Genomic DNA, 26,551 nt, shown 5'->3' on the forward strand with positions numbered 1-26,551 from the left:
CCCGGTGTGACCGGCGGTGTGCGGGGACAGTCCCGGTGTGACCGGCGGTGTGCGGGGACAGTCCCGGTGTGACCGGCGGTGTGCGGGGACGGCCCCGGTGTGACCGGCGGTGTGCGGGGACGGCCCCGGTGTGACCGGCGGTGTGCGGGGACGGCCCCGGTGTGACCGGCGGTGTGCGGGGACAGTCCCGGTGTCACTGGCGGTGTGCGGGGACGGCCCCGGTGTGACCGGCGGTGTGCGGGGACAGTCCCGGTGTCACCAGCCCAGCCCGGGTGTCACCGGCCGAGCAGCCGCCGCCAGGGGGTACTCGGGGAGAGCGAAAGCGGGGAACAAAAGGCGGCGGAGCCCCCCCCCCCGGCCGCAGGGGCAGCGCGGGGCCGCTGCGCTGCCGTTCCCGAGCTCCAGCCCGCACATTCCTTCCCGAAACCCGAACCGGGGSCGGGCTCGCCCCCGCTCAGGGAGCCGCGTCCCTCGGCGCAGCGCCGGGCGGGCAAGGGAGGAAGGGGYTGCGAGGCGCTGCCGAGCCCCGTGTTCACTGTCCCCGGGCCGGCCCCGCTGCGCTCGGTCCCCATTCCTGTCCCTTTCCCAGTCCCTTTCCCATGCCTGTCCCGTCCCCGTCCCGTCCCCCCGCGGTCCCGAACTCGCGGCCCGGCCCGCGCTGAGCGGGCGGTGACGTCACGCGCGGCAGCCAATGGCGCGGCGGGGGGGGCGCGCCCCGCTCCATCCCCGCTCCAGCGGCGCCCGGCGGCGGCAGCGCTGCTCCGGCACAGCCCGGCACGGCTCCGCTACAGCTCCGCCACAGCTCCGCCACCGGCCCGCCACGGCTCCACACCGCCCGCACGGCCCCGGCACAGCCCCGCACGGCCCGCGGCGGGGCCGGCCCGCGGCCCAGGGGTCGCTGCGAAGCCCCGGCCGTCCCCTCCGCGGGTTACCTGCCCGGCCCAGGTGGGGCGGTGCAGAGCGGAGGAGGCTGTTTTGGAGGTTGCCGCCGCTTCTGATGGATGTTTTGTGTGTGTTTGCCTCCGCTCCCGGGTTCTCTTTCATCTGAGGACGCATCTGGCTCGAGCTCTGTTAAACTATCTGCCTTCTGGTACCGTTCGTAGATAACAGAAAGAAACCTGARCCCGAAAGGCAATTCCCCACCTTCTTCCACCTAACGTGACCTTCTCGGGCGCCTTTGAAGCTCTGCTGGTGCTCCGGCGATGATGGCAGTGGTGGGTTCCCTTGGGCTGTACTAAGAGCCTCTTGTTTTCTTTTCCCTTTCTTCTTAGAGGCATTTCATCTTTGAGGGCCGTCTGCTCGCTCTCACTTTTAYACCCACCGAAGCCACCAAGAACCATGTTGTGTGGTGGAAGAAGTGCGTTTCTGTGCCTGGGAATGCTCCTGGGCTTTTGGAGCTCCGTGAGTTGGATGCCTGTTGGAGGATGCCCGCATAAATGTACGTGTATCGCTTCCAACGTGGATTGTCACGGACTGGGACTCAAAACCGTTCCGAGGGATATTCCCAGGAATGCCGAGAGACTGTAAGTACGAACCGCTAAGGGCTTCTCGAGTACTTGTACAACACCTGGGACCAGTTTCCCAACACCTGCCTATCAGTGCCGAGCACTTGGGAGCAGGAGTTTGAGCGATCCAGCACGGATTAATGTTAATGTTTTCGGGAGGGAAGGGGAGGAGCTTTCCGGGGGTTCCACGATCCTGCCGCTGTGCCTTTGTACGAACCATCGGTTTCCGAGTTTCACGTTCCGTTTCAGCTGCCGCCTGATCGGGTTTTGCAGGGACTTGCTTGAAATGGAGTTCGGAGCTGTACCCGGAGTGCTCCCGGCTGTAATCACTGTCAATGCAAACACCAATTTAAAATGCAATTAGAAACCTGGATGTTTTCACCTGGCGGCTGGTAGCAGTTTCTCCTTACTTTCTCAGCATGGTGATTTCATCACCGACTGCTTCCATAAACTAATTCAAACGCAGAAATCACATAAAACAGCCTCTAATTTCTGGTTTAAACTGCTGCGGGGAAGCTGGTTATTCAGTTTTTAATCTGCTCCAGGGTTTATGATAGCAATGGAACGCTGTGGGGAGCACGGAGAATGATAAATGCGTTCATAGCAAATCCTCAGCATTGTAAGTTCTCKTGAGTTTTTTAGCTGGCTTGTTTTTACTCGCTCAGTGAATTCCTAGGGAGAAAGCTGAAAGCAAACTTGAGTTTTGTGATAGAGTTCTGGCAATCGCCTGGTGCAGGGGACGGCGTTTCTGACGTGTGTTAATGCATAGCAGATGGCACATCTCAGAGAATGCCCGGTGCTAGATAGGGACACGTCCGGAGAGGAATGTTAAACACAGCTCCCTTCAGCCGGGCTCTGCGCGCCGCTCCGGGGATGACCCCACCAGAGTGCACTCACTTGTGCCTTACGCGGATTAGCTGATAACTTCAGATGGTTTTGAACTTGTAAGCAAATGCTGTAGATTGTGTGGCCTGACTTCCTGTTTTATTTCCTTCTGGGTCATAGAGTTGGGGAAACTTCAAATTCTCAGGCAGCTTTTGCTCCGAGGAAGAAAGCTGGATGAGGTTACTAAGCAAACAAAGTTTCTGTGCAAAGAGCGCTCCTAAAGGCTAAGCTCTGTCCCAGAATGAAATTTTATAGAATCCTTGGCTGTTTCTAAATGCACTTTATAGTGCTGAGAGCTCTTAAATGATAGTGATATGCAGCTTTCTTACTACATTATTCTCCAACCTTGAATGTTTTGTGGCCGTGTCAGCCCTCCTTTTAACCTCAGCTGTGTGAGCAACAGCTTTCAGATGTCAGTGCTATAGAAACCTTAACTCCCGTGCCTGAAACTGTGCACTCTGAAATTGATGGGTAGCAAACTGGCATTTTAGTGCCCAAAAAAACCCTAAACCCGAAACAACAAACYGTTCCACAACAATCCAGTACCAGAGGAGCACATTGAGTCAGAGTGCGACAATACGGATGGTTTGTGTGCCTTACTAGTGAAGAGTTTGGATGGCTTTAAGAGTTAAAGACTAAAACTTTTAAATTAAATGTTAAAATAATTCACAAGGGCAAGGTTATTTGGCCACCTGCGAATCATTTCAAAATGGCAGTTTGTGATAGCTGGAGTTTTAGGGGGGATTAATTCATGTTGTTACTGGGTTTTATTAGCGAGAACGAACATCAGAGATGTGAACTTTGATGCCTTCTGCAGGAAACTGAGCCAGATGAAGAACCCTCTTGGCCTTGTCAAGTGTTAAAAAGAATGAAGGAGAGAGTAATCACTGCCTTGGTCTTGTTCTTTTCGSTGTTATTTACAGATTTAAATTTTAGATTAACGGCTGGAAAAAGAACAATAGTAGGGATTTCACAATATTCAGTTTGAACATTTAACCTCCGAGATACCACCACTGATAAATACGACATGTAGCTGTGTTGGGTGGTTTGTTTGGGGTTKCTTCTTTACATATATAAATAGTGTTTTATCGGATCATTCGGTGGCTGAAACCTTGTGGAAATAGGATACTGAAGGTCATGTAGTAACGTATTAATTTATATTTTAAATACTGTTTTCATTTCTGGCAGTCRGTTCTGTCAGTCKCTGTTTTTTGCAGTGTTCACCARTATCTTCATTATAACTGTTGTAAAACTCATATCAGTTCCTACAAATCTAGATTTCTACTAATTGCACTAACTTGAATATTCTAATATAAGCAGTAGAGAGAAAAAGACTATTCCTGTGTGTTGAAATTCTGCTCGTAGCTGAAACATCAGTCAGCCACAGGATATATCAGAGTATCTCATTTTTCCCTGTGGTGCACAGCAACCTGTAACTATTTATGACATAACAGTGGGTTGATGTGTAATCCTCTCCTAGTATGTTTAGCTTGTAAATAAGACCAGATTGATTGTATCTGAAAATGACAAAAATATTTTTAATCTCGGAGAAGTGTTTATATGTTGGGAAAATAATTTTAACAAGTTTCTTGATGGCCACACACGAAGTGCCTGTTTAGACTGTTATGCTCTGCTGAGGTATTTATTTCTCTCYGCGTTCTCCTCAGCTAAAATTTCCCCATACCTGTTCAAGTCGGAAACTTTTTGCTTTAATTAGTAAGAGATCTAATGGCACCACTTAAAATATTTTGCCACCGAGCTTTTAGAGTTATGTTTGGACAAATGTTACAGATTGTTTGGGCTGGTGGAGCCAAGTTAAATATTATTCAAATTTGTGTTAATATGAAACCCAGGAAAACTGAAAATATCACATTAAGGAAACAATGGGAAATATCTTTAGGGGGAAAAGAATTTCTTATTGAGAAGTTCTGTTAAATGAGCTAGCTTWGATTACTGATTCTTCATGAGAAATGAGATGCATGCTTTCTGTTTTTTTCCAGAAGACTTTGAAGGTGCAGGTTTGTAAGGAATTTTACCTGTGATTTCTTCCTTGAAGGAAATCACAGATTAACCAGTCATCACAGAAATAGAGTTATAAAACAATCTTCTTTTTTTTTTTTTCCCACAGATTCATCTTTAATGGTAGCTTTACAAATATAGCAAGTAGTGTTAGGTTTGTGTTGCAGTTTACCTTGTTATTACGTTCTGTGAGAGGCTCCTAATTGTGTGGTGGAGGTGGAAGCTTTGGCTCAGCTTTCATGAAGGGCTAAAAAGAGGTGAAAACTCTGTCCTGCTGCACAATGCAATTACTCAGTCTGGAGAAAAGAAGAGGTGAAGCAAATCCGTGTCACTTCCAGGAGAAACTTCCAATTATCTTTGTTCTGGAGGAGCCCTCAGGGACAGCCATGCTCTCACACAGGAGGAGAGACATGGAAATAGGTCTGAGACTTTCCCTCAGAYTGTGAAATGTGATGCTCCCCAGAAGCCTTGAGCAGGGTGGTAGAGCTGACCTTRTGGTTGTTTTTGTATTTACTGATCCATTCCACACTTGTGAACCAACTTAGCATTTTACCAAAAATAGGAGTTGATAGAATTTCCGTGTTCTGGAGAAAGACAGTGATTTATTAATTCACTTCTGGGGTGGGCACAGGGTTTCTGTTATTTTAGCTGTGCAATTGCCAAGATACTTTGTGCTAATAAWGGAAGCAAATTTAAGGATTTGTAAGTACATCCCTGAGAATCCCAAATATTTTACCTTTCTGAAGTGTTCCTTAGGATTGCTTTGTTAAAGTTTCCTAAAATCAGAGGAGATTAGCTGTGCTTTACTTCTCGGATGTGATCATTTATATAATTTCCTTCCTTGGAAATGCTTTCTATGGATGTAAAATATCATACATGTGGCTCTTTATAGCACTTAATAACACTGATAGTCATGTTTAGTTTGAGCTGGTGCATAAATGCAGGGAGCAGATCAAAGCCACCTGCCTGTCATTTGTGTTCTTCACTCTGAAAGGACCCAGTGATACCCAGAAACTGCTCAGGAGTCTTCTGGGTCAGCGTCTGCTTTCTGTTTTAGTGTGAAGCAGGAATCTTTGTGTTTTTCCTCCTGTTCATGCCTGGCTATCTCCCTGTCTGTTAGCAGCCCATTATATATGTATAAAAGTTTCTTTGGAGAATTTAACCGTGTTTGAGTTGTTGATGAGTTTGTGTTTGGTGGCTCAGACTCTTGTTTAATTGATAGCTCTCCTGTGTTAGTCACGGCTTTGTTTTGTCTTTCATTTGAAGGATTTTTTACCTTGCTGAATTGATAAAGCTTGCAAGACTAATCTGTTCTGTGCTTTGTCTGAGCAGCTAAATTGAGTGTGTCCACATTTAGGTGCAATTTAGGAGCTTAGTCATCTGCTTACTCCTGAGTTTTCATGTGGTCTGGGGTTTCTGCTACACAAATATGTCATTATGGTGGTTTTGGCCTAGGTGYATGGAGCTGCTGAAGTTGCACTGGTTTGTAATAAGTCTTCAACTTCCTCAATTCTGTCTCCAAATTAAATCTRAGCTCCTTGAATGCTTCCATGTTCCTGCAGAAGGCGATGCTAAACACATGCAAATATAATTAYACGACTCTTACACTGACATTCTGCCTTTTTAGAGCTCTTCCCACTGGGGATTACCACTCATTTGTTTGTAGTAATAATCCCCAAAACCTTGCATGGAGCATTTCTGAGATATTTTTTTTCCCTAGGTCATGTGTCAGTGAGTGGATGTACGTGGCTTTGGCTGAGAAAAGCTTCCTCAGAAAAACTTGAGTTCCCTGTTTTGATGGGGATTCTTCCCTTTCCTCATGTAACTCTAGTTGTGCTTGGCTGGACATTGGCATGAACTTGTGTAGGATCAGCCTGGTACTATTAAATTTGACATGGTTTTGAAGTGCTGGGAGCAGGAAGGAGGATGAAATTACCTGTTCTAAATTGGTAGCTACAGAAGYGAGTAGTGGCCATTGTCCTGTTGCCTGTATTTATTTGCACAAATTTGGATTCGATTTGGAGATGAAAGAGGCCAGACTACTTCCTGCAGGACTCCTTAATGAGCTTCTCTGAGACTATTTGCTTTTATTCATATTCTTACTTTTGCAGCTGAATATTGATCCATGCAGAAGAATTAGGCCAAAGGAAAATTGCCCCCTAAAGAGCAGAAATTGTCTTTTAGGAAGTCCTGAAATAGAGGTGATGGGGATTATTTTCACATCTCTGGAATCTGTGCATTGTATGGGTTTGGGAGAGCATGTAGTAAAAAATTCATGTATAGCTTACTTGTTGTAGGGATGTGAGGCCAAAAATAACTAAATCCTTGTATTCTTTTATTGGTGTAGTAACTGTATAAAACCCCTTGTGTTGGACACTGTCATTTGACCTTTATTGGGAGAACTCCCTGTAATCTTTTGGAAGTCACTGGCAGTGCACARGCATTTCCAGTTGTGTTTAAAACAAAAGTAACTTGTCCTGCRTGGCCAGTGACTTCTGACATGATTTGTTTTCTGTGTTTTGGGAGTATTTAGGTTTATTCCTTAACTTCCACYGAGCAGAGAAAAGTGATTTTCTCACGGAGATGTCACAAGATGCTTGGGGATAAGGGTAATAGGGGAAAAGAACTTTGCTCCAGTAAGGATGTTCAGTAATTTCAATGACTGTGTGTAAAGAAGTGAGCTTGTTCACTGCAGAGCCTGTTCAGAAGGCTCAAACCAGGATGTGTTCCCTCTCAAGAASTAAAAGCTGGAATGCCTTGAAGGTTAATTTCCTGAACTCTTGATCCAGTTTGTGTGGTTGGTGTTTGGTTTCCCCCGTGGCTGGGGGCACCTGTAGGAATGCACACACACACTGGGGCTCCACAGCTCTCCCAAGGGGCTTCTCTTCCCCTGCTGGGCTKATTTCACATTCCTCCCAGACAAAACTGTGATGTTCATCCTCCTCAGGGTGAGGCACAGCAAAGCTTCTCACCTCAGGTGAGGARGGCAGGAGTCAAGAGAAGTTTGGGGAGCAAAGCTAAAGTGAAGCTCAAATGACAAAGCCTTTTCAAGAAAAATAATGTTGGAGGTGATGTGGAGTAAAGGTTTCTTCAGGTGGTTGTCTGTCCATCCATTGCTGCTACAGGGGAGCACTGCTGTCCAAAAAGTGTTCTGATAGAGGATAATTTTATTGCCCATCCTCTTGTGAGGTCAGAGGGGCAGGCTGATGGAAATGTGCCCCTGTCCTTGGCTCCTTTCTGCTGCTGAGGTCACAGGAAGCTGCTGTGAGTTCTCATTGGGTTAATCAATATGGATTTTGATCTGGGACTGCTGTTGTGACTCCCACCCTTTTTATGTTCACTAACAGGTTTGGTTTGCCAGTGTAAAGCTATGTCAGTTTTACTTTTTTGTTGTTTTTTTAAAGTAATTTTCAGGATGAGAAGAGGCTGGGTTCCAGTCATATTTGGGTTGCAATATGGCTCAAGCTGCTCTGTTTTCAGTATTTTTCAAGTCTTTTCTCCAGAGATCTGTAATGCTTTATTTCCAAATCTGTTTTCAGTGTTTTCCAGGCAGATCCATCATCCTTTAAAGTCTTGAATGGATCTCATCAATGGCAAGAAATGCTTCTTCCCCATTAGCACAWGGCCTTGTAAGCTACTGACAGTTTGTCTAATGGTATTAAACACATCACAGATAAGGGGAGCAGCTCTGTGCTCTGTCCTCAGTAAATTTTAGATTGAGTTGAAGGCCATCTCCACAGGAAAGAGAATTTAAGAGGCTGATTCTTACCTCTGCCAGTTATTTTCAGTGGTTTTTTTTTTTTTTTTTTTTTTTTCTCCCTGCAACTGAATCTGGTCTGTCAGTTGTCTCTGTCAGAACAAATTTTTGTGTTTCACTTTCACACCATCTGTTTGGCTGAAATATATCTTTTAAATCTTGTGATTGATAGATTTCTGGAGCTTTTAATTTGATTTTTACTTCTCTATTTGTGATTTACTACTTTTTCTAAGACCCTGATTTTGTCTCTCAGGTAGAAATGAGAATTTAGCCATCGGTTCGAATCTCCTTTGCTGTCACTGGTRAAAGGAGTATTTTCAATTAATGTGAGTGCAGTTAAAATGAGGCAGAAAACTCAGTGTTTTAAGGCTAATCTTGTCTTGGCTTTCCATCGATCAGCCTGCAAAATCTATCTGAAATTTGCTTCTGATTTGGTTATACAATTGGTAATGCTYATCAATTCATTTTTATCTGTTTTCCTTAAGAATTGCGATGCTGTTGCAGAGATAATTTTTAATTTCTCTCTGAGGACTCCTCTGTGCTGTGCCTGGGGGATGCTGTGGCTGCCTCTCCTCCTCCTTCAGCTGCGTGGGGAGGGCTCAGCCTGGTGGAATTGGTGCCAGGGACTGATACAGACTCTGACACCTCTTGGATTATCTGGAGTCGAGGAAGAGCTGGGGATTTGGGACAATTTGGGACAATTTGGGACACCTCAGCCTTGCTGGTGGTGCCTCGCACCCGTGGGCAGCGGGGTTTGGGGCAGAAGGGTTTTAGCAGAGATGTTTTATTTAGGACTTTAATTAGAGAACTTTTCCCCTCCTCTGTGGTGTGGGGACGCAGTGGGGGTGACACTGGGCTGTGTCTGCGTCCACCCTGTCACCCACAGCAGCTCCCTGCAGCTTTGCAGGATGTTTTCTGTGCATCCTGGCAGCTCTTTCAGTCTCTGGGGACACAGAATTGGTGGTGTTGTTTGAGCCAGGGCTCTGTGAAGGGGGAGCCTGATATAATTCCCTTTATTCCAGAGCATAAACTGCTCAGGAGGTTGATGATTTGGAGATCAGGAACCCATTTTGAACAGCCTTTCAACGTGCTGTACAAAGTGTGGGGTGGATGGTGATATACTCAATTTCTAAAAGATTTATTTTTCTTCTCTTTTGGTGCTGTTTCTTGAGAGGGACTATCCTTGTTAAAAAACACCAAACCAGTTTGTTTTACAAAACTTTAAATTTACTGTTATTTTACTTAAATCAGTAAAGAAAACGGAGTGCAAGTTAAGCTGTGTTGGAGTTGAGGACAGTGCCTGCTGCTCTCATCAGTTCTGTTTCATCTGCTTGCCTTCATCCCTTTGCTCTTTTTTTCTTTGCAGAAAATCCTTTGGGAAATCTTTGTTTGCACAGTGCTCAGCATGAAGAAATCCTGAGCTATCACAAAGGTGCTTMTAGGCATGATAACAGAAATGGTAATAAATTTCATATTAGTGAAGCTGAGGTTCTGAATCCAAAATCACAGCACTATCAAATGCAGCTTTTAATGTTTGTCTCCAAAACTTTTTTTATTTTCAAGAGCTAGGTTCTGTCAAGGTTGGCTACTTCACTGTAGGGAGAGGGAGAGGCACAGAGTGGAGGAAAAGAGTATGGGGATCAACTTTCTCATGAAATGTGTCAAAAGATAAGCATTTAACTATTAAGAAAATACCATTTTGATAGCAGGCCTCATGGTGCATGCTTGTGCATGCTAATAGTTGGGGGACTATTCCTGAATCCTGGGCNTTTTTTTTTTTTTTTTTTTTTTTTTCAGTTGGTCTTTTCCCTTTCCTCCTGTGGCAGGTGAGGAATGTGATAATTAACTGGTACAAAACACAAGTGTTAGTCGGCTGTGAGGTGTTACTGGTGAAAGTGGTTAGGGAACCTAATAAATAACCCTGAAAGTTTCCAAAGATACCATGAGATAGGAGCTTTCCTCTTTTTCTCAGCTCATTGTAAACTCAAGTGTTTCAAGGCAGTTTAGCAAAACTGTCCTACGGAGCTGTCATCTCTGGCATTTTCTCTGGGTGTGCACTGGGGAGTTTTGAGGGCTCCTTCAAGCTTTTTGAAGCAGCTTTTTAGTTGAAAAGTTGAACTTTTACAGGCAGACAGACAAACAACTTCTAAAAGGGTTTTCAGTGTTAGCATTAAATGCGGTGTCATGAGTTACAAGATGCTGACTTAATACAAAAGTTTGACTTGCAATAGTTTTTTCCACAAAACATTCATCCCAAAGCAAAAAATATTTCAATTCCAAACTTCAGTTTTCCTTTGMAGATAACAAACAGCTCATCCAGAAATGGAAAACACTCCGTAGAATTTTGTATTGTGCTCCTCGGGACATGCTGTCTTATCCAAGATGAATGATAAAAAGGAATTCTGCATTGTTACATGCTCCCTATGTAAGAATATAAATTATATTACTATTATTATTTAGAACATATTTAAGGGTTTTGTGCTCTTCCAGTGAGGAAGTAGCAAACAGCAATCTGCCCATTCTCTCTGGTTTAGGATATAGTGTGTAGCATCATAACAGATGTGATCACAGGACATCCATCCCATAAAAGCAATCCTGCATGTGCTGCTTGTCCACTGCTATGGAGACACCAATGTTTAATTACAGAAATTGTGCTGTTTAAGTGTGACTCTGAGAAATTTCARCAAGGAAAAGATGCATCCAGAGAGCAGTTTACGTGTCTTGTGCCTTCCTGTTTGTCCTAAAGCATGTTTGGCCTGGGCTTTAGTGGGAACTTCACTTATGGGTTTTCTCCAAAGTTGTTCTTTTGTTTGTGTGATGGTTTTGTTTAGACTGGGGGGGCATTATATTAGGGGTGAGCAGAGGCACAGCAGCCTCATCCTCTTGAAGTGCTAGAGCTGGTTAGAGATGGTGTTCAAAAATACAACTGAGGAGCAAAAATGAGAGCTCATTGTGAGAAAATGGTGCAGTTGTGCATTTCTGAAATGCCTAAATGAATGCAGCAGGGAGGTTAGCTGGAGACCAGAATCAAGTGGTGGAAAAAAAAAAAAAAAAAAAAAAAAAGAATGGAAGTGAAATTCTTGAGCAAAGAGAAATTGTTTTCCAGAAGTGGAAATAGATACTGAGAAATCGACCCCTAAGGGAAAGGCTGGTTCTTCAGAGAGATGAAAACACACATCTGGATAGAAGTTTCTCAGATAAGAATGTGAAAGTGTAGGAAACAGCCCAATGATCCTTTGGAGTTTTGGGTTTTAATAGATAACATATGAAAAGGCAGAAGAAGATAAGGAGTGTTCAGAACTGGTTTATGGCTTTTTGGGGGGTTTGTTTGGCACTGGTTTTGGTTTTATGTTCATTTTTTTCCCTCTGGAAAGTTCTTTGGCTAATTGCTTAAGAAGTTTTTTGGAAGATGAAAATGGATTACTCCCAGTTGATGTTAACTTTGTTTTATAGAATAGATAATTTCCAAGGTTGCTCCACAGCCCTCATGTGTGCAGCAGGGTTAGTACAAAGTGGTTTTTTTATAAGAACAAGGAGTTTCAGTAACTTGAAACTTCAGATTTCTGTGCAAAGCCTTTAGGAAAACTTGAGTTYGGTGTTCATTTAGCAAACATTGTGAAATCAATTCAGCTCTACTGCAGCAAGTAAAAAACCCCAAAGTGGGATGACGATAAGAGAGTGAGGAAGGTGGGAATCTACTTGGGAGTGAAGAAAATTTCTTGTAAATTGGTTGTAACGTGGCTGTTAGCTTCAAGTCTTCCTTCAAAGTTAATTTTACRWGTTAAAAYTGTCCTTCAAAGTTAATTTTAYATGTTAAAACTGTCCTACATATTTWACTGCAACTTCTTGGCTCCCTCTGCTCCTCAGTGGCCTCTGTAGACGTGTTACACTCGGTTGTGGTGGTGCTAGGAATTAAGAGAGTTGGTGAAATTAGATACTTTTTAAATTAAAAAAAACCAAAACCCTGAACAGCAACAAAAGGAACCCCAAACATAAACAGAGATCTCTCTTACCTTTCCAGGAAAAGATCTGGGAAGGGTTTCTTGCCTGTGCCTGTCTGAAAGTGAGCAGGGTGATGAAATCAAGGCTCCATTTTCATGCCAGGCTTCACTGAAATAATTTGTTTGCTCTTAGAATGTCTTTCCAAATTAGCAAGACTCTACAGCAGGTGTGAAATGCTGCAAGTCCAAAATGCTGGGTTGTCTGTGTTGGTGAAGAGCACCCAAACACAGCAGTTTCTTCACTGTGATCTGTTCAGTCCCAGACCATATTTTTAAGTGAAATACAGAATTAAAACAGTGTATGTTCTGCTGAAGTTTGCAGCAATACTTTTTTCCCCCAAATGAGTCCAAAAGTGACCAACACTGAAGCAGGGGCACAAATCTGTTCATATCCTAGTGGGATTGTCCATCTGGTAGTTGAGTGAAAATAGGGCCTAAAAAATCCTTGACATTGTCTGGTTTCAGCCTTTGTGGCTGTTTGAGTTTTGGGGTAGCTCTGGGCTCATCCCCCACCTGCAGTCCATGTAACCACTGGGCATGTGGGGTGTGAGAGGAGAGCTACAGATGTGGGAGTTAAGTAGGAATGGCTAAACATCATCAAAAATTGGAAAGAAATAAGTAAAAGCGGTGACATTTTTGTATGTGCAGTTCTTAACCTTGGGTTTCTTTTTTTTTAAAATATGTATTAAAGTGATGCTTGAGTTAATCTTACACAGAACTGTACTTCTTTCTCTTTATAATGTGCACCTCCTGGCTTCATGTTAAACCACGTTTCTGTAGCAACTGTATTTTAAAGATTTTTTTTTAATACTTTGTATTTATGAAGGATGTGAAGTTTTGTGGAGTTTTCTACTATTGCCTGAACTCCCCCTGAAACAAAAGACAACAAATACTTGTTTTACCCTTTYCTTTGCAGAAAATGTAGAATCCCAGAATGTTTGAGGTTGAGGAACTTCAAGAGGTCTCCTGGTTCAGGTTCTGCTCAAAGCAGAGCAGGGAATCCAGACAGGAGAGTGTCTGGTTGGGTCTTGAAAAGCAGAAATTGCCTCCTGGAGCATTTCCAGTGACTTTTCCAGGACCAAAGGGAGGGTGCTGCTGAGCAGCCTGTGCTTTGTGTTTGTAAACTTCCTCAAGGCTTTCCAGGTGCTGTTTGCCTGTGCTGGGGTGTTGGGGTGAACTGGGCTGTCCCAGCAGGATCTGTGTCCTGGTTCCTGCAGCCATGCATGGCTCAGGAGTTCTGGGGTCTGATTCCATCCTTTGCTGGCTGTTCCTCTCCTCCCTGGGCACAGAGGAGGCTCTGTTGGTGAAGGCTTTGAGCTCCTCTCTGTCGCTGAACCATCACATCTCATTCATTATCCTGTAGCTTTTCCTGATGTCCCTTGCCAGCCTGAGCTCCAGCTGAGCCCTGCCTGTGCTCACCCATCCCTGCAGCTCTGGGCAGTGTTTCTGCACCCCTGGCTGCTGTTTGTCCCCTYCCTCCYGTGCTGCAGCTCCATCCCCAGGTGCCTCTTYACCCCAGGTGTGCCAGCACAGCCTGCACCCCCTTTGTTTGGATGTCTTTATCCTTCACCAGGGCACAGGTGACACTGCCAGAGGAGATCTGGAACACATCAAGAGCAAGTGCAGAACTCTGGGGACAGAGGTGAAGGGCACAGGAGGGTAAAATGYGCTGTTAAACATTATGCTGTCAGCATAACAATTCCTTTATGTGTGTAATAAAACCTGTAAACGATAATAATTAGACAGGAATTCCTGCAGGCTGAGACAAACATGAATTTCCTTGGAAGAAGCAGAATACTTGAATTACTGGATCCATTATTCTGTTGTCTGTGGGCCCTGGGTATGACTTCCACTGCAGTCTGCTGTGGGGAATTCAGCCACTGCACAAGTTGCAAAAAGTGATTTTTTTTTTTTTCTGGATGTTTCTTAACATTTGTCGTTTGCCAAATGATTTTATTCTTATTTTTGTAAGGATGAGGACAGAAGTGTATTGCCTGCAAGCAGTTCCAGATCATTTGGACACTTAATTTGTGTTATTAACCAAGCACTGCTGTAATGGGCTTCAGAATGGACAGCTTATTCACAAAATTAGGGCACTTAACCTCCAAGGTCCGTTTTTCTCATTGTTCAGACAGAAAGAAAACAGTCTGACTCATTCCTGAAAGCCTCCTGCAATCAGAACAAAAGAGCTGACTTTTTTTTTTTTTTTGAGTTAAAAGCTGTCGTGTAGGTGTGTTACAAAAATATGATGGACTGCAGCATGGGATTTGCACACTCCAGCTATTGTGGGGCTGTTTAATTAGTATTTAAATTCTCCTGGAGACTGAAACTATCCAGTGTCACACATGGGGTGTCCAACATCTACAGCAGAAATTATGAAATGTTGGACTGTTCTTGTATGAGATACCCAAACTGCTGGATGTATTGCTGTGTGGATACTCTGTGCAGTTCTTGTTGCTGAAACTCTGCAGAGTGTTTAGGAAGATCTGGTGGCTGTGGCAGGGCTGGTGTTTTCTCTGCTGATGTTCCTCCCCCTGTGAGTTTTCCTTGCTGCAGATCAGGCAGTCTGTAGTGTCCCAGCTGCTGGTCACAGTTTGCAGTTTGCAGAAGTTCAGCCAGCCCAGGTGTCTGAGCCTCTGTTCCTGCCCTGTCCTGGAGAGCTCCAGCCCTGCAGATGGACTGTCAGAAATCCAGAGCATGAGGCAGCAGGGATTTCTTTCCAATTCTGAAACCCCTSTGGCTGCAGTGGCACAGGGAGGTGGAGGTGGCCTTTGGTCCTTCCAGGGACACTGCTGGGGTTTGGTGGCACCAGGGGACTTTGCTTCAGAGCATCCTCCTGCTCATGCATTCCCCCCCTGTGACTGTTGAATGGGCTTATTCCCTCCTAGATGGAGAGCTTTGAAAGTTTTTCTTCTATTGAACTAAATGATGTGAAATGTTCAGAGAGTGCCAGTCTTTCTAGAGCCCAGTGGAAATAAAAATAAATTCTCGTGCTCCTTTGCAAAGTCATCTGTGGAGGAGAAAAAAGCTAACTTGAGTCTTATAGAGATGAAATGCACTATTTAAAAAAAAATTATTTCAGCTGAATATGATTTTGAAGTTTATCTTTCTTCACAAGTGATGTTCATGCTTGCCCATGTGATTTGGAAGCTTGTGGAATTTGTGTATTTCATAAAATCCAGTCCCAGGAATTCATTTCCTGCATTGCAAAACTGGATATGAAAATATGTTCAATGTGAAGATATGCAGATTGTGCTGCCAGAGGGCTTCAGGATAGTGTTATAATTTAGTAGTTTATCACAGTTAACTTTGAAGTTCTTGGATTGAGGGCAAAAGAGAGAATTGCCAAGTGCTTTCTGTTGGGAATTATGGTCATTTCAGGTTAAGAGGCTAGTGGCAGTTCATACCCATTAAAGCAAATTAGCTGCACAGCAGAAATCCTGGAAAAATGGTTAAAATAATRAAACAGATACTGGGTGTGTGAAGAYTGCAAAGGGCAGCCAGGATCTGCTGTGTGGGTGCATTCCCACATGGGAGTGGRTTTTTATCCCTTTAGTGGTCCCAGTYTTAGCCTGTTCCCAAACTGAGAGCTCAAGCACTCGTCAAGAGAGGARTTCATTTCCTAAAAATGAAGGTTTTCCTCACAGCTCTGAGTTTCTGGAGTGCCAGAGGTAGCCAGGTCAATGGTGAAAAAATGCACTGCTGTGGAAAATGSAGGTTTGCTCCAGCTCAGGTGCTGTGGGTTTGTGATCGAGGGTACCTGGAGTGGTGGGTGGGGATGGAGAACACAAAACACACAGAAAATCCTCAGAGGGATAACTCAGCTGTGTCACTGGTCGATGTGGGCTGACAAATTAGTGCAGTGGCAAAGTAAAAGCCTTGTTTCTCAGGAATGAGTGCTGCTTTAGTTATTTGGAGGAATTGGGCTAATGAGAAACATCGGGAACTCTTTAGATCCAGGAATCCGGATTCTTTCATTATCCCTTGAATTTTAGCTCCCACATTTTCAGTGTTGATTTACCATTTCAAATACATCCTTTGGAATGTAGCACAGCTTCATCATAGCAAAGGATGTGCGCCATCCCTTCAAAAMAGGTGCTCTTAAATTTCCTGGAAAATTATTTTTCTTCTTCTAAAACTTTCGGAAGTTCTGTGAACTGTGTCTCAAGTGAGGTTTGTTTTTATGGGAATTTTAGATGATGTGTTGGATCCTGACCTGTTTTTAGGGGGGAAAAGAGAAATTTTTRTTAGTTCCTAAGGGCTCTGTTCTGTGTGACAAAGAAATTCTATGCATTYCTTTCTGGAAAATACCAAAAATGCGATAAAGAGAAATGCATCTTCCCTGTAGATTGTGTGGGGTGGAATCAAGATTCCTTTGAGAGTTCTGGGCTGATTTGTTTGTCCCCTGTGACTCAAATGGGTGGAGGTTTGCTCTGGTGTGTGGTATCCACTTTGAAAATGTAACAGGAACAGAAATTGAACTTTGTGTTTGASGTTCTAAGACTAGAAATGAATATTTACCTTATTTAGGAAGCAGCTGGACAGGAAAGAATCCTAGTGCTGTTTAATTTGGGTAAGAGCTGTTTTTTTTTGAAGTGTATGGCAGTTCATTTTTCCTTAAATACAATTCCCTACTGCTCTTACTGAGATGAGTTTCTCTGCTGCTCTTTTTGAATCCTTTATTAATGTAAATGAAGAAATTTCTGAGGACTGCAATGAGATCTGGTGCTCCTTCTTCTTAGTTAGCAAGGTATTTTTTGCTTTCCATGAATTTTCCTTTAATGTTGTCTTAAAGACAAATAATAATAATAATTAGCCAGTTAGGCAGTATTTTGGAAAGTATTTATTATCTCAAACATGTGGTTGTCATTGAGATGCAAAATCAGCTACTGCCATGGAATTACTGGGCATCAGAGTATTCATGTTTGTGATTAGGAATGTCATTGTGTTTGCCTGATTGGCACCTGAGAGTTCTCTGAAACAAAGTAAAAGTTGTTTCTTTTGAGGAGTTACTCATAATAAATAAACTTATTGATAATAAATTAAGCAAATGTAGTTGTTTCTTCTAGAAAAGGAAATGAATTTGAGGCCTAAATTCTGGTAGTTTTTCAGTCAGAAAAAGGTTGTAATTTTTTTTTTAAAGTATGAAATAGAAGCTTGTCTTAAAGCAAATACAACATTTGCAGTAGGAACATCAGAGTTGAGAGTATTTTGTGTGCCATGAACTTGCACAGTGCCCATATCTCAGAGGCTTCAAAACCACACCACTGCAGAGTTGGACAGAGAGAAAACTGTTCATGTATTTTACTAAAACTTTTGAATTTGGCCTCTTTGGGCCTGGAAAAGCATAACTGGAMAACCAGAGCTCTAAAATGGGCAGTTGATTAACAGATCCCAAACCTGTAGTCTTGGAAATGTTGAGGAATTGAGTTAGGGATTGATCTGAATGAAGTTAGGGATTGATCTGGGTRTGTTTAAGATTCATGATTATGACAAGGGCCCAATCTTGATTATGTGGATTATCTCAGATATAACACAGAGAGGGTTCAGGTGGTGGCAGAATAACCTCTGATTCTAACAGGAATTTGTTACAATCCAATAGTGTTGCTTTGAGTGTTTGCAGCCTTGAATATTAAAGGGTTTGAGTGTTGTGTAAGGTGTTTTATTTCTATGTAACTGCTGAATTATTGAGCTGAAGATTGTGCAAGACTTCAGCCTGTGCTTGCTGTTGTTATTGGCTGTTGTGTGAGGGCTGCACTGCTCGTTTTGGGTGGGTGCTGTGGTGTCAGAGCTGATCCTGACCTTGTCAGGAAGGAGAGGCTCAGAGCTGTCCAGGGTGACTCTGCCAGGGCTGCAGAGCCCAAAGGCTGAAGCCCAGAGTGTGGACAGACAAGTGGATTTACTTCTCAAASTCAAAAACTTTATCCAGTCCAGGGAGGAGGGTGGGGGCTGACAGCAGTGTCCGGATGTTTTGGAAGGGTTGAGTGGCTGGAGAGAACAATTATCAGCTGAAACTGAAGTAACGTAGCAGAGGAAATCTGYGCGCTCCTGGCATGCTCCAGGGAATGCTGGTGCATTAAAACATTGAGAAGTCTGWCTTAAATTCACTTGATTGTCTTCAGAGAAGAATGAAAGATGAAGCAATTCAGAGGAATTATTGCAATGAAGCAGGATTTGCTCCAGTTGCTCCAAGCATCCCTGTTTGTAATAAATGTGTACATTGTGTGACTCAGTCTTCAGCATCTACAAAACATGTGTTGAATTAAATTGTTATTAGAACATAGCAGGACATGTTTATGAGTAAAGCTCCCTTAATAGCTCATCTGAACTCACTTTCATGATGCCTTGTACTGTTCTAGTCCAATTCATGTTTCTGTTCTCGCTGAAATCATTCCTTCCACGTCTGTTTTCTTAAAGCTACCACTGTTGCTGCATTGTCTTTAGCATGCTTTAGCCTACAAATTGTCWTGAAAAAAATAAATTGACAAGAAAGACCTAATGCTAAGATCCTTACCAAAGCTGGTAAGATGTTATTCCTGATTTCTTTTTAATGGAGTGATAATCAGCTTTGCTGCTGATGCTCCAGAAGAGACCTGTATTCCTTAATGGAGTTTTCTTGGRTGTTTTTAATTGATGAGACAAWCTTGTTTGARTGTGAAATGACCAAGARTAGTAGCTGATCCTGTGGGTGAGAYAGATGTGCTGAGKAGAATTCAAGATCTGCTTGGCCCCACATACTATTCAAAATGCAGGAATTCTGACAATAAAAATATTATGTAGAATTATTTCATCTGGATATAGATACATGTTGAAGTTAAATATAAATTAAATTTGCCTTTATGGTATTATWTTCTTCACATCTCAGACCCAGATGATTTATTTTCCAAGAAATCTGTTTAATTCCAAGAATACTTTTGAGCACTGATGTGTTTGAAAGCCAACCAAGATTACACGTTCAGSTTTAGACTCTTTGTAGTTGAAACCCACTAGCCACCCCATAATCAGCTGCCAAACTTTAKAAAGGAAGCATAAAATATTATGTTGCCCACAAATACCAGCTGTAAACCACTAATGTCTGCATTAGTTCAGCAACTTCAGTCACAGAGTTTAATTGACTAATGGGGTAACCTGTGGCAATCTGCTGCTTTAGATCCACTGTGAACGGGAGGAGGAAATTTTACGTAGTTCATCACAGTTTTAGTCTGTTTTTCTTCAAATGGCAGATAAGCCTTGAGGCAGAGCATTCTGGCAAAGGCAAATGTTCAGAAGGTAAACACTGTTTTTTAAAACAGGCAGGCTGCAGTCACGGTTTGAGGAAAGTGAACTTCATGAAGAATGTTTCTCTTAAGGTTGGGGCATTGTGCAAGTGATTGGAATAACAGAAATGGAAACCTTTCACTCAGACASTGCACTCTGTAAGTGATTAATGGAATGATTGATATTGTGTATACAGGACAGGCTGTGCCAATCTGCAGGCAGAGAGGAAAAAGCCATCTCCAGATACGCCTTGGTCAAGGAATGTGAAAGTCTTTGGGAACAGGGAACTGCAGATTGCCCCAGGGGAAGGATGTTGGTGTTCTGGGGCATGGGGTTGGTGTCTCTGGCTGTGGTGGGTGCTCTGAGGATGGCAGGAGTGATGGTGCTGTGTGTGTTTGAACCAAGCAAAGCTGTGCAGGGATCACGTCTCACCAAAATACAAACCTGGGACAGCGCGCTGCTCCGTGGCCCTTGGCTGCCTCCCCTCTGCCTTGGGCAGCTCCAACCAGCTTAAGGCTGTGTTTTTCTAGAGCTTCTCTGAGATAAAGGGAAAATAAGCAATGGAATGCCATGAAAAGCAGATGGGGAGCAGCGAGAGAGTCAAGCACAAGCTATTTACCCATGGCTTACTCCAGACGTAATTCTTTCCGATGTTTCTTGCAATCAGCTCGCTGGCACTCCAGTGAGTAGTTAATGATGCACCAGGGTGGAAGAACTGAACTGAGAATAGAAGAGGAAATTAGGCTGGAAAATCTGAAAAATGTAGGCAGTGATTCAGAGGTATTCTTGGGGAAAGGCATGAGTCAGTCAACAGGATAAAGATAAATGTAAGAGAACTGTTGGTGCAGTGGAGGTGCCTTGTGGAGGCTTTGGGGATTCATTTCTTCAGTGAACCCCTCAAATTATAGATGACATAAGTCAAGTATGGGTACTGTCTGTCTTGTTCCTATAGCTGAAATGTAGGGACTTCTTTCCCCTCATTTCCTTATCTTCATCCTTATTTTCCATCTGTGCTTTCCTGACGGGCGAATGTTTCTTGCATTATATGAATGTCTCGTGCTAATACACATGAACTGACTCTTACAGTTTGTAAAATCTGTTTATAATCCATTTTATGACTTCAGGATTTTATTGGCATTATTTTGATGTCTTGTCAATAACCATTAGGGATAGATTCCAATATCCTGAAACRCTTATTTCTGTGCTCTAGTGCATCACATGCTGCTTCAATCCACTTAAGGTCTTGCTTATATCTCAAACCATTATAAGATTGATGTCAAATGTTTGAAAAAGTTACACAAAAGATATTATATATTCTGTATTTTTAATGGCATGAAGACCAGAAAGKAAGAACAGCTGTTTGTCTTGTGCCTGTTGGATAGCACTGGGTCAGGGAGAACAGTGTGGACAGGATTAAAAAATATGAAATATCTGAGGCTGAACAGCAGGATGTGCTCAGCTGGAAGAACTTCAGGGATGCATGGCCAAGGCAGGTCCAGAGGGGAGAAAATGGYAAACCAGGTGCTGTGGCACCAGCAAATATTCCCAAAAGTTGTTGGGATAGGACCACACTTAGGAGTGACTGTACTAAGTTGTCCTCTGTGAAGCTGAATTTCCTGCAGCAGGCTGGGCTCACTTGGGTTTAGAATGCTCATTTTGGGGCCCAGTACTCGTTTCAGCTGTTTTGTACCAATTGGGTCTTGAATATACACAGCCTCTGACAGAATTGTGGTTGTTGAGAAAGAAGCATTTAGTGAGCTCTGACACTAGAAATAAAAATGGGAGAAACTTTGTCTTTGAGAGCAACATGGAGGAGGAGGCAAAATGCATCAGGATCCATGACTTGCTTTTGGAGTTTTTAATGGAAATGTTGGTTTGTGTGGTTTGAGCAGCTGGTGGATGCTCCCCTGATGCAGATTTTTTCTGCTGGTGGAATTTTGGGTGTCAGTTACTGTGTCTGAATGCTGCTTTCTTTCTCCTCTGCAGGGATCTAGAAAAAAATAACATCACAAGAATCACCAAGATGGACTTCACGGGGCTGAAGAACCTTCGTGTCTTGTGAGTACAACACAAAACCTGCTCTGATTTCTACAAGATTGTTTTAGGGTGCTGCTACTTAGAATGTCCTCAATTCCAGAGATCAAATTCTGGTAATTTTGGCACATTATTCAGTTGTTGCTATTTTTTTTAAACCACGCAACTGCAACGGTTTGTCATGTGAAGCAGTGAATTTTAGTTCTACACTAAAGYGAATGTAATTTCACAGCTATTTAATTGTTTCTTACTAACTTTGAATAAATCCTGTGGTAAAGATTTTGGTCTGCTTTGCAATCACGTAGGAATAAATCAATTGTGTTGAAACACTGGCAAACAGGACTTTCAGATTTTGGCCGCTTGAAGGTACAGTCCCATTAACAGCACTTTGCATAAGATTAAATAGAAGTTRATCAAGAATAGGTGCATAAGTCATACACAAGGAAACTTGGGAATTTTTTTAGTCTGGTAAGCAGTCATAAATACAGACATTTCAGRTGGCTCTGTCTCATCATCTCAAATATCTCTCAGGAGCCTACCCATACCTCTAAACAGGTCTTGGAGATCAGTCTGCAGACTTTGTCATTCCTGGTTTCCTGTTTTCTCCACATGAACCTCAAACAGCACCACTAACTTAGTGATGGAAGGTTTTCCTCTGAGTATCTTCTACACCCTGAAGATACAGCCCTGAAAGCTGTGACCAATGAACTGTTACAATTCTTTAGTGATAATTCAAGTAATTTTTTATGTCCTGTTAGAGAAAAGGCAGATCTTTTTTCCTTCTACTTTAACAATTGAGAACAAGTTGCCAGATATGAAGGAAGCACTTCAAATCTATGGGAAGACTTTTTGTTCCTGTGTTGTTTCTCTCATCTCTAGCAGAGGAGTTGTTTTGATTTCCTTGGCTCCCGTCCCGACTGTCAATACCATTTTGAGAGTCTATTAAAATACATGTTCTATACTATATTAATGTCAGGAGTTGTTTCAGTTTGGTTGGGTTTTTATAGTGTCAGACATTGTTTAATGCTGCTGCAGTCTATTATGCCTTTAAGGAATAACCAAAATGTAAAAATGCCATCTTTAGAGCTTTTGTCCCATGTTCATTCCAGGTTTATGGAACTTGTTTGTTSAGACTTTGAGTGTGGTGTCTGCCACAGAATTCGTTGGAATAAAACATTCTTCAGATTTTTCTTAGTTTTTCTTAGGTTTCTCTTACAGTYTCTTCATAATTCTGGTACTAAACCCCTATTTTTCCTTTTTTCCTCCCTGCCCTTTGCCGGGGGGTTTAGTGAGAAGACAGAAACCTGCAGCCTGTCCCAGTGCTCCTGGAAAGGGAGCCTGGTCTTGTCTGCAGACCTCAGAATGAGGACTAGGAACAGGTGACCTGGAGACTCATAGGACTGTGGAGCAGAAAAACCCTTCCAGTCTGTAGCAAACACCCCTTTGCAAAGTGCAAAGTGCTCCTTTATGTGCACCTTTTCCTTTTGTCCTTGTGGCTCCATCATTTTTCCTTTTCCACACACAGTTTCCTCCCTGTCCTTTAAGCACCATGACTCTCTAGTTCACATGCTTGAGGTTTTTAGTTTTATATTTTCATTATTTTGGCCTTACCTGTGGAATGCTCTCTCTCTGCTGTGCTCTCAGCTCCTGTCCAGGTGAGCAGCTCTGAGCACCCTCGTAGGGCTGAAAGCCAGGGAGTGACTGCTGAGAAACAGCAAGAATTGTGCTTTTCCCTGGTCCTGACTGAGCCCAGGCTCCTGTCTGGGTTTTATCAAAGCCACAGAGGTTCAGAGGTGTTCAGTCCCTGTATCCAGGTGCTCTACAGAAGCAGCGATGGGGATGGGCTGGAAGGCAGCTCTGGGGAGGGAAAGGTCACTCAGATGGGGTGGTGGTGTCTGTGTCTCTGTTCCTGGGCTTTTCCTTCRCCTCTCAAGGGCACTTCTGTGTGAAAGGCAGTCATCTGCACACCTTATATCTGAGAGAACTCCGTCAGCTTTGCCTGTGATGATCTCAGGCTCGTCTCAGCAGAGGAGAAAAGCAGGATCAGACCCAGTGCAAACAGAACCCCTGTGGTTTTTCACCCTGTTGGGAATGTGTAGCTGTGTCACAGCTGYCATTCCTGGGGGAACACAACCCTTTTGGATTTCTTACAGAGGGTTTGCTCCAGAGCAAGCCTGAAATCTCTGCAGAACAGAATCTGGACCAAAAAAACCATGTTGCCATTGAGTTATTTATCACAATGATGTTACATAAATATSGTGAAAAGATTAGGAACGTGCCAAGGATGTAACAAGCAGCCTCCAGACCAACACCTTTCTGAGCAACGTGGTTGTGCTTACAGAAGTTTAGGAACAAAAATATTTACCAAATGTGGAGGTCAGGAGGCAAATTTGGAGTCAGTTTCCTCTAAGTGATCAAGAGAAACAGTGCTGCTCTGTCCAGAGTGTTTTAATAATCTCCAGTTTTAACAACCTCCAATCTCCAATTATAACTGTTATTGGTACTTAGGTGCAAAGCATTTTGACAACGTTTGAAGAGAACTGGGGATGCTCTTATATTGTGTTAAATTTAACTGGTATTTCTGGAATTGCAGGCACTTGGAAGAAAACCAGATCAGYGTGATAGAACGTGGAGCTTTTCAGGATCTGAAGCAGCTTGAACGGCTGTAAGTACCTCTGTTTGCACCTRTGGAAAAGCTGTGGATTTTCAACCTCCCTGCTAATGGTCATCCACAATATGTAATGATAATAAAATTAACTTTCTGTAAGAAAGAGAGCGWTGAGGACCTGCCTAAATTAAAGTATGCTCTTAAACACAGCTGAATTTCTATTACATGAGAGCTAATACTTGAAATAAAATGTGGAGTGGCTGCCAAGAAAATAGAACTGGCAGTGAAACCAGAGTCTCAATAACATTATCAAAAGGACATTATCTGGGCAAGTCTTAAAATTGATATGTGGGTGAAARGACTTTTTAATGATAATTCCGTATTATTGTATGTTTTTGTATTTTTTATGTGTCTGTACTGATGGAAAATGCAATTGTTTCCTTTGAGAACCACAACATTTCTAAAACTGCCTTTTCTGATTAGCTTCATTTCCTCTCAAGTAGCATAATGCCARTGATAGCAGTGGATTCCAGGGAATCATGGAAGATTTGGTGGAGGACAGATGGTAGAGTTCCTCTGCTTTTGATAGCAATTAAGTTAATTTCTTTTTCTTTTTGGAGAAGGTGAATATAAGATATCTCTTAATCTGGAATCGGTTTAGAGAAAACTCCTRTGCCTGCTGGAGTATAAACTTAAATATCAAAAAAGATAAAATTAATTCTTCCTCCAGCTGCTGCTCTTAGCTGGGTGTGCTCCTTGGCATTATCCTTAATTCTGTYTGCTTCTGCTGGGAGCGGAACAAAATCTCTGTAAAACTGAAATACCTTGGGGAATTATTCTTTGTTAGAGGTAGGTGACTAGAACAATATCACAGGCTGGTTTGGAATGCAGGCTTTTTTATGCTTGGTTGGTAACTGTTATCTGCAAGGCATTTCTTGTAGGACTTGTTATTTTCCCATTGATATTTTCTAAAGCAGCTTTCAGGAGTTAAGTGCCCATTGGCAATTGTTTGGGAGAAGTCTGGAGTATTGAGCTAATGCTGTGCTAAAGCTGTTTCAGATGATCTCAGAATTAGTTTTGCATTTGAGTTGTTTAACGAGTGCACTGAACATTTAAAATTAATTTACTCAGTACTTTTGTCATGAATCAGAAAGCTCCATCTATGGCAATAAGGGAGRTGAGTTTTAAATTCTCATGATAACAGATTTTCACCTATATCCATTTAGAAGGTACTTTCAGGTGCAGAGTTTTGCCATAACTGATTTATTTCAAAGCAAAAAACCCCAACCAGCTTAATTTYCTAAAATTAAACATAGCCTGACACTGTAGAAATAATTTTTTTTCACAATATAGCTCATTTTGCAGAGTTGCTATCCTAACTACCAAGTCCTAGTTTTAAGCTCATTTTTKATATATGTGCATATATACATAAATAAACCTTTCTCATATCTTTATTTAGGTAAAGATTCATGCAGTTGAATTTTGAAAAAATTCCAGGAGCAGGGCCGGCTGTTGGTAGCCAGAAACAAAACCCAAGTGTCATCTGTGTGTTGTGTTTCTGTAGAGCCTGCTCTGCCAGCAGATGAAAACAATATATAATGTGAGAGCAGAAGTCAGGAAATACGATACCTTTAATGGTGTCTCTTTAAGTCTGTGATGTTTGAAACTCTCAACTTTTTTTTTTTTTCCCTGTACGGACTCAACTTGGCCTGTTAACCATACTGCATCTCTGCTTCTCTTTTAGGATTGCCTGTCATTAAAATATTTCCTAAATTAATGTAGTATGAAAGGGGGGCCTGGAAACTTGCAACTTTTTGGTATTTTAGCTTAAATCATTTTTAGGACAAAACTATAAATCTGGCACTTTTTTGTGAGTGAGTAGGCTTTGGAGAATGGACTGTGGAAAGTTTGGCGTAACTTATAAAGGCTAAATTGCAACATTTTAGGTAATATTGAAGCCATTTTATTAAGTATTGTCAAACATTGCAAAATGTTAATGAAGAAAGTATGTTGGTTGCATTAAAAAAAATCTGGCTTTTTTCCATTTAATTTCTTTCAAATAAMAAATAAAAATCRCTTAAATTGCTTCGATTTTTGGAATCATGTACTTTTTTGATCTACTGAAGTGTAGGCAAAAGTAATCATTGGCTTATTTTTTAAACAAAGCAGCTGCATTAGGTCAGACTTTAAAGAACAGGAGTAATTTCTGTTCCTGGCAAAATACCACATTTARAGGTTTTTCATTCAGAGTAACAGTGGAAGTTGAACAGAATTGTTCCACTCCTCTCCTCATGGTAAGCATTCAGAGGGCTTAAGCTCAGGTGGATATTGAGCTCATTTTATTTTCAGCTGTCTGGATATTGAAGCACTTCCATCATTGTTATCAGTGCAAATTAGCAGAATTTTATTTGACATGTCCTTTATAAGTAAACTTAAAAAAAAAAAAAGTCTCCAGAGCTGATACCCACTGCTGGCAGATACACCA

At 42.5% G+C, this 26,551-nt stretch overlaps 1 protein-coding gene across 1 annotated transcript in view; it reads left to right on the plus strand.

Moving 5' to 3' along the window:
- The first annotated feature begins 813 nt into the window (after positions 1-813).
- LOC130580903 (slit homolog 3 protein-like) overlaps positions 814-26,551 on the plus strand; it is a 397,748-nt gene continuing 372,010 nt past the window's right edge. The window contains exons 1-3 of the mRNA XM_057378685.1: positions 814-1,523; positions 21,411-21,482; positions 24,052-24,123. Coding sequence (XP_057234668.1) covers positions 1,339-1,523; positions 21,411-21,482; positions 24,052-24,123 — 329 coding nt within the window. The 5' untranslated portion in view covers positions 814-1,338. The remainder of the gene's footprint in view (positions 1,524-21,410; positions 21,483-24,051; positions 24,124-26,551) is intronic.

This window comes from Malurus melanocephalus, unplaced genomic scaffold (assembly GCF_030028575.1).
Source record: "Malurus melanocephalus ecotype Western Australia unplaced genomic scaffold, MMel_1.1 scaffold_370, whole genome shotgun sequence".
In the NCBI taxonomy this organism is placed as follows: domain Eukaryota; kingdom Metazoa; phylum Chordata; class Aves; order Passeriformes; family Maluridae; genus Malurus; species Malurus melanocephalus.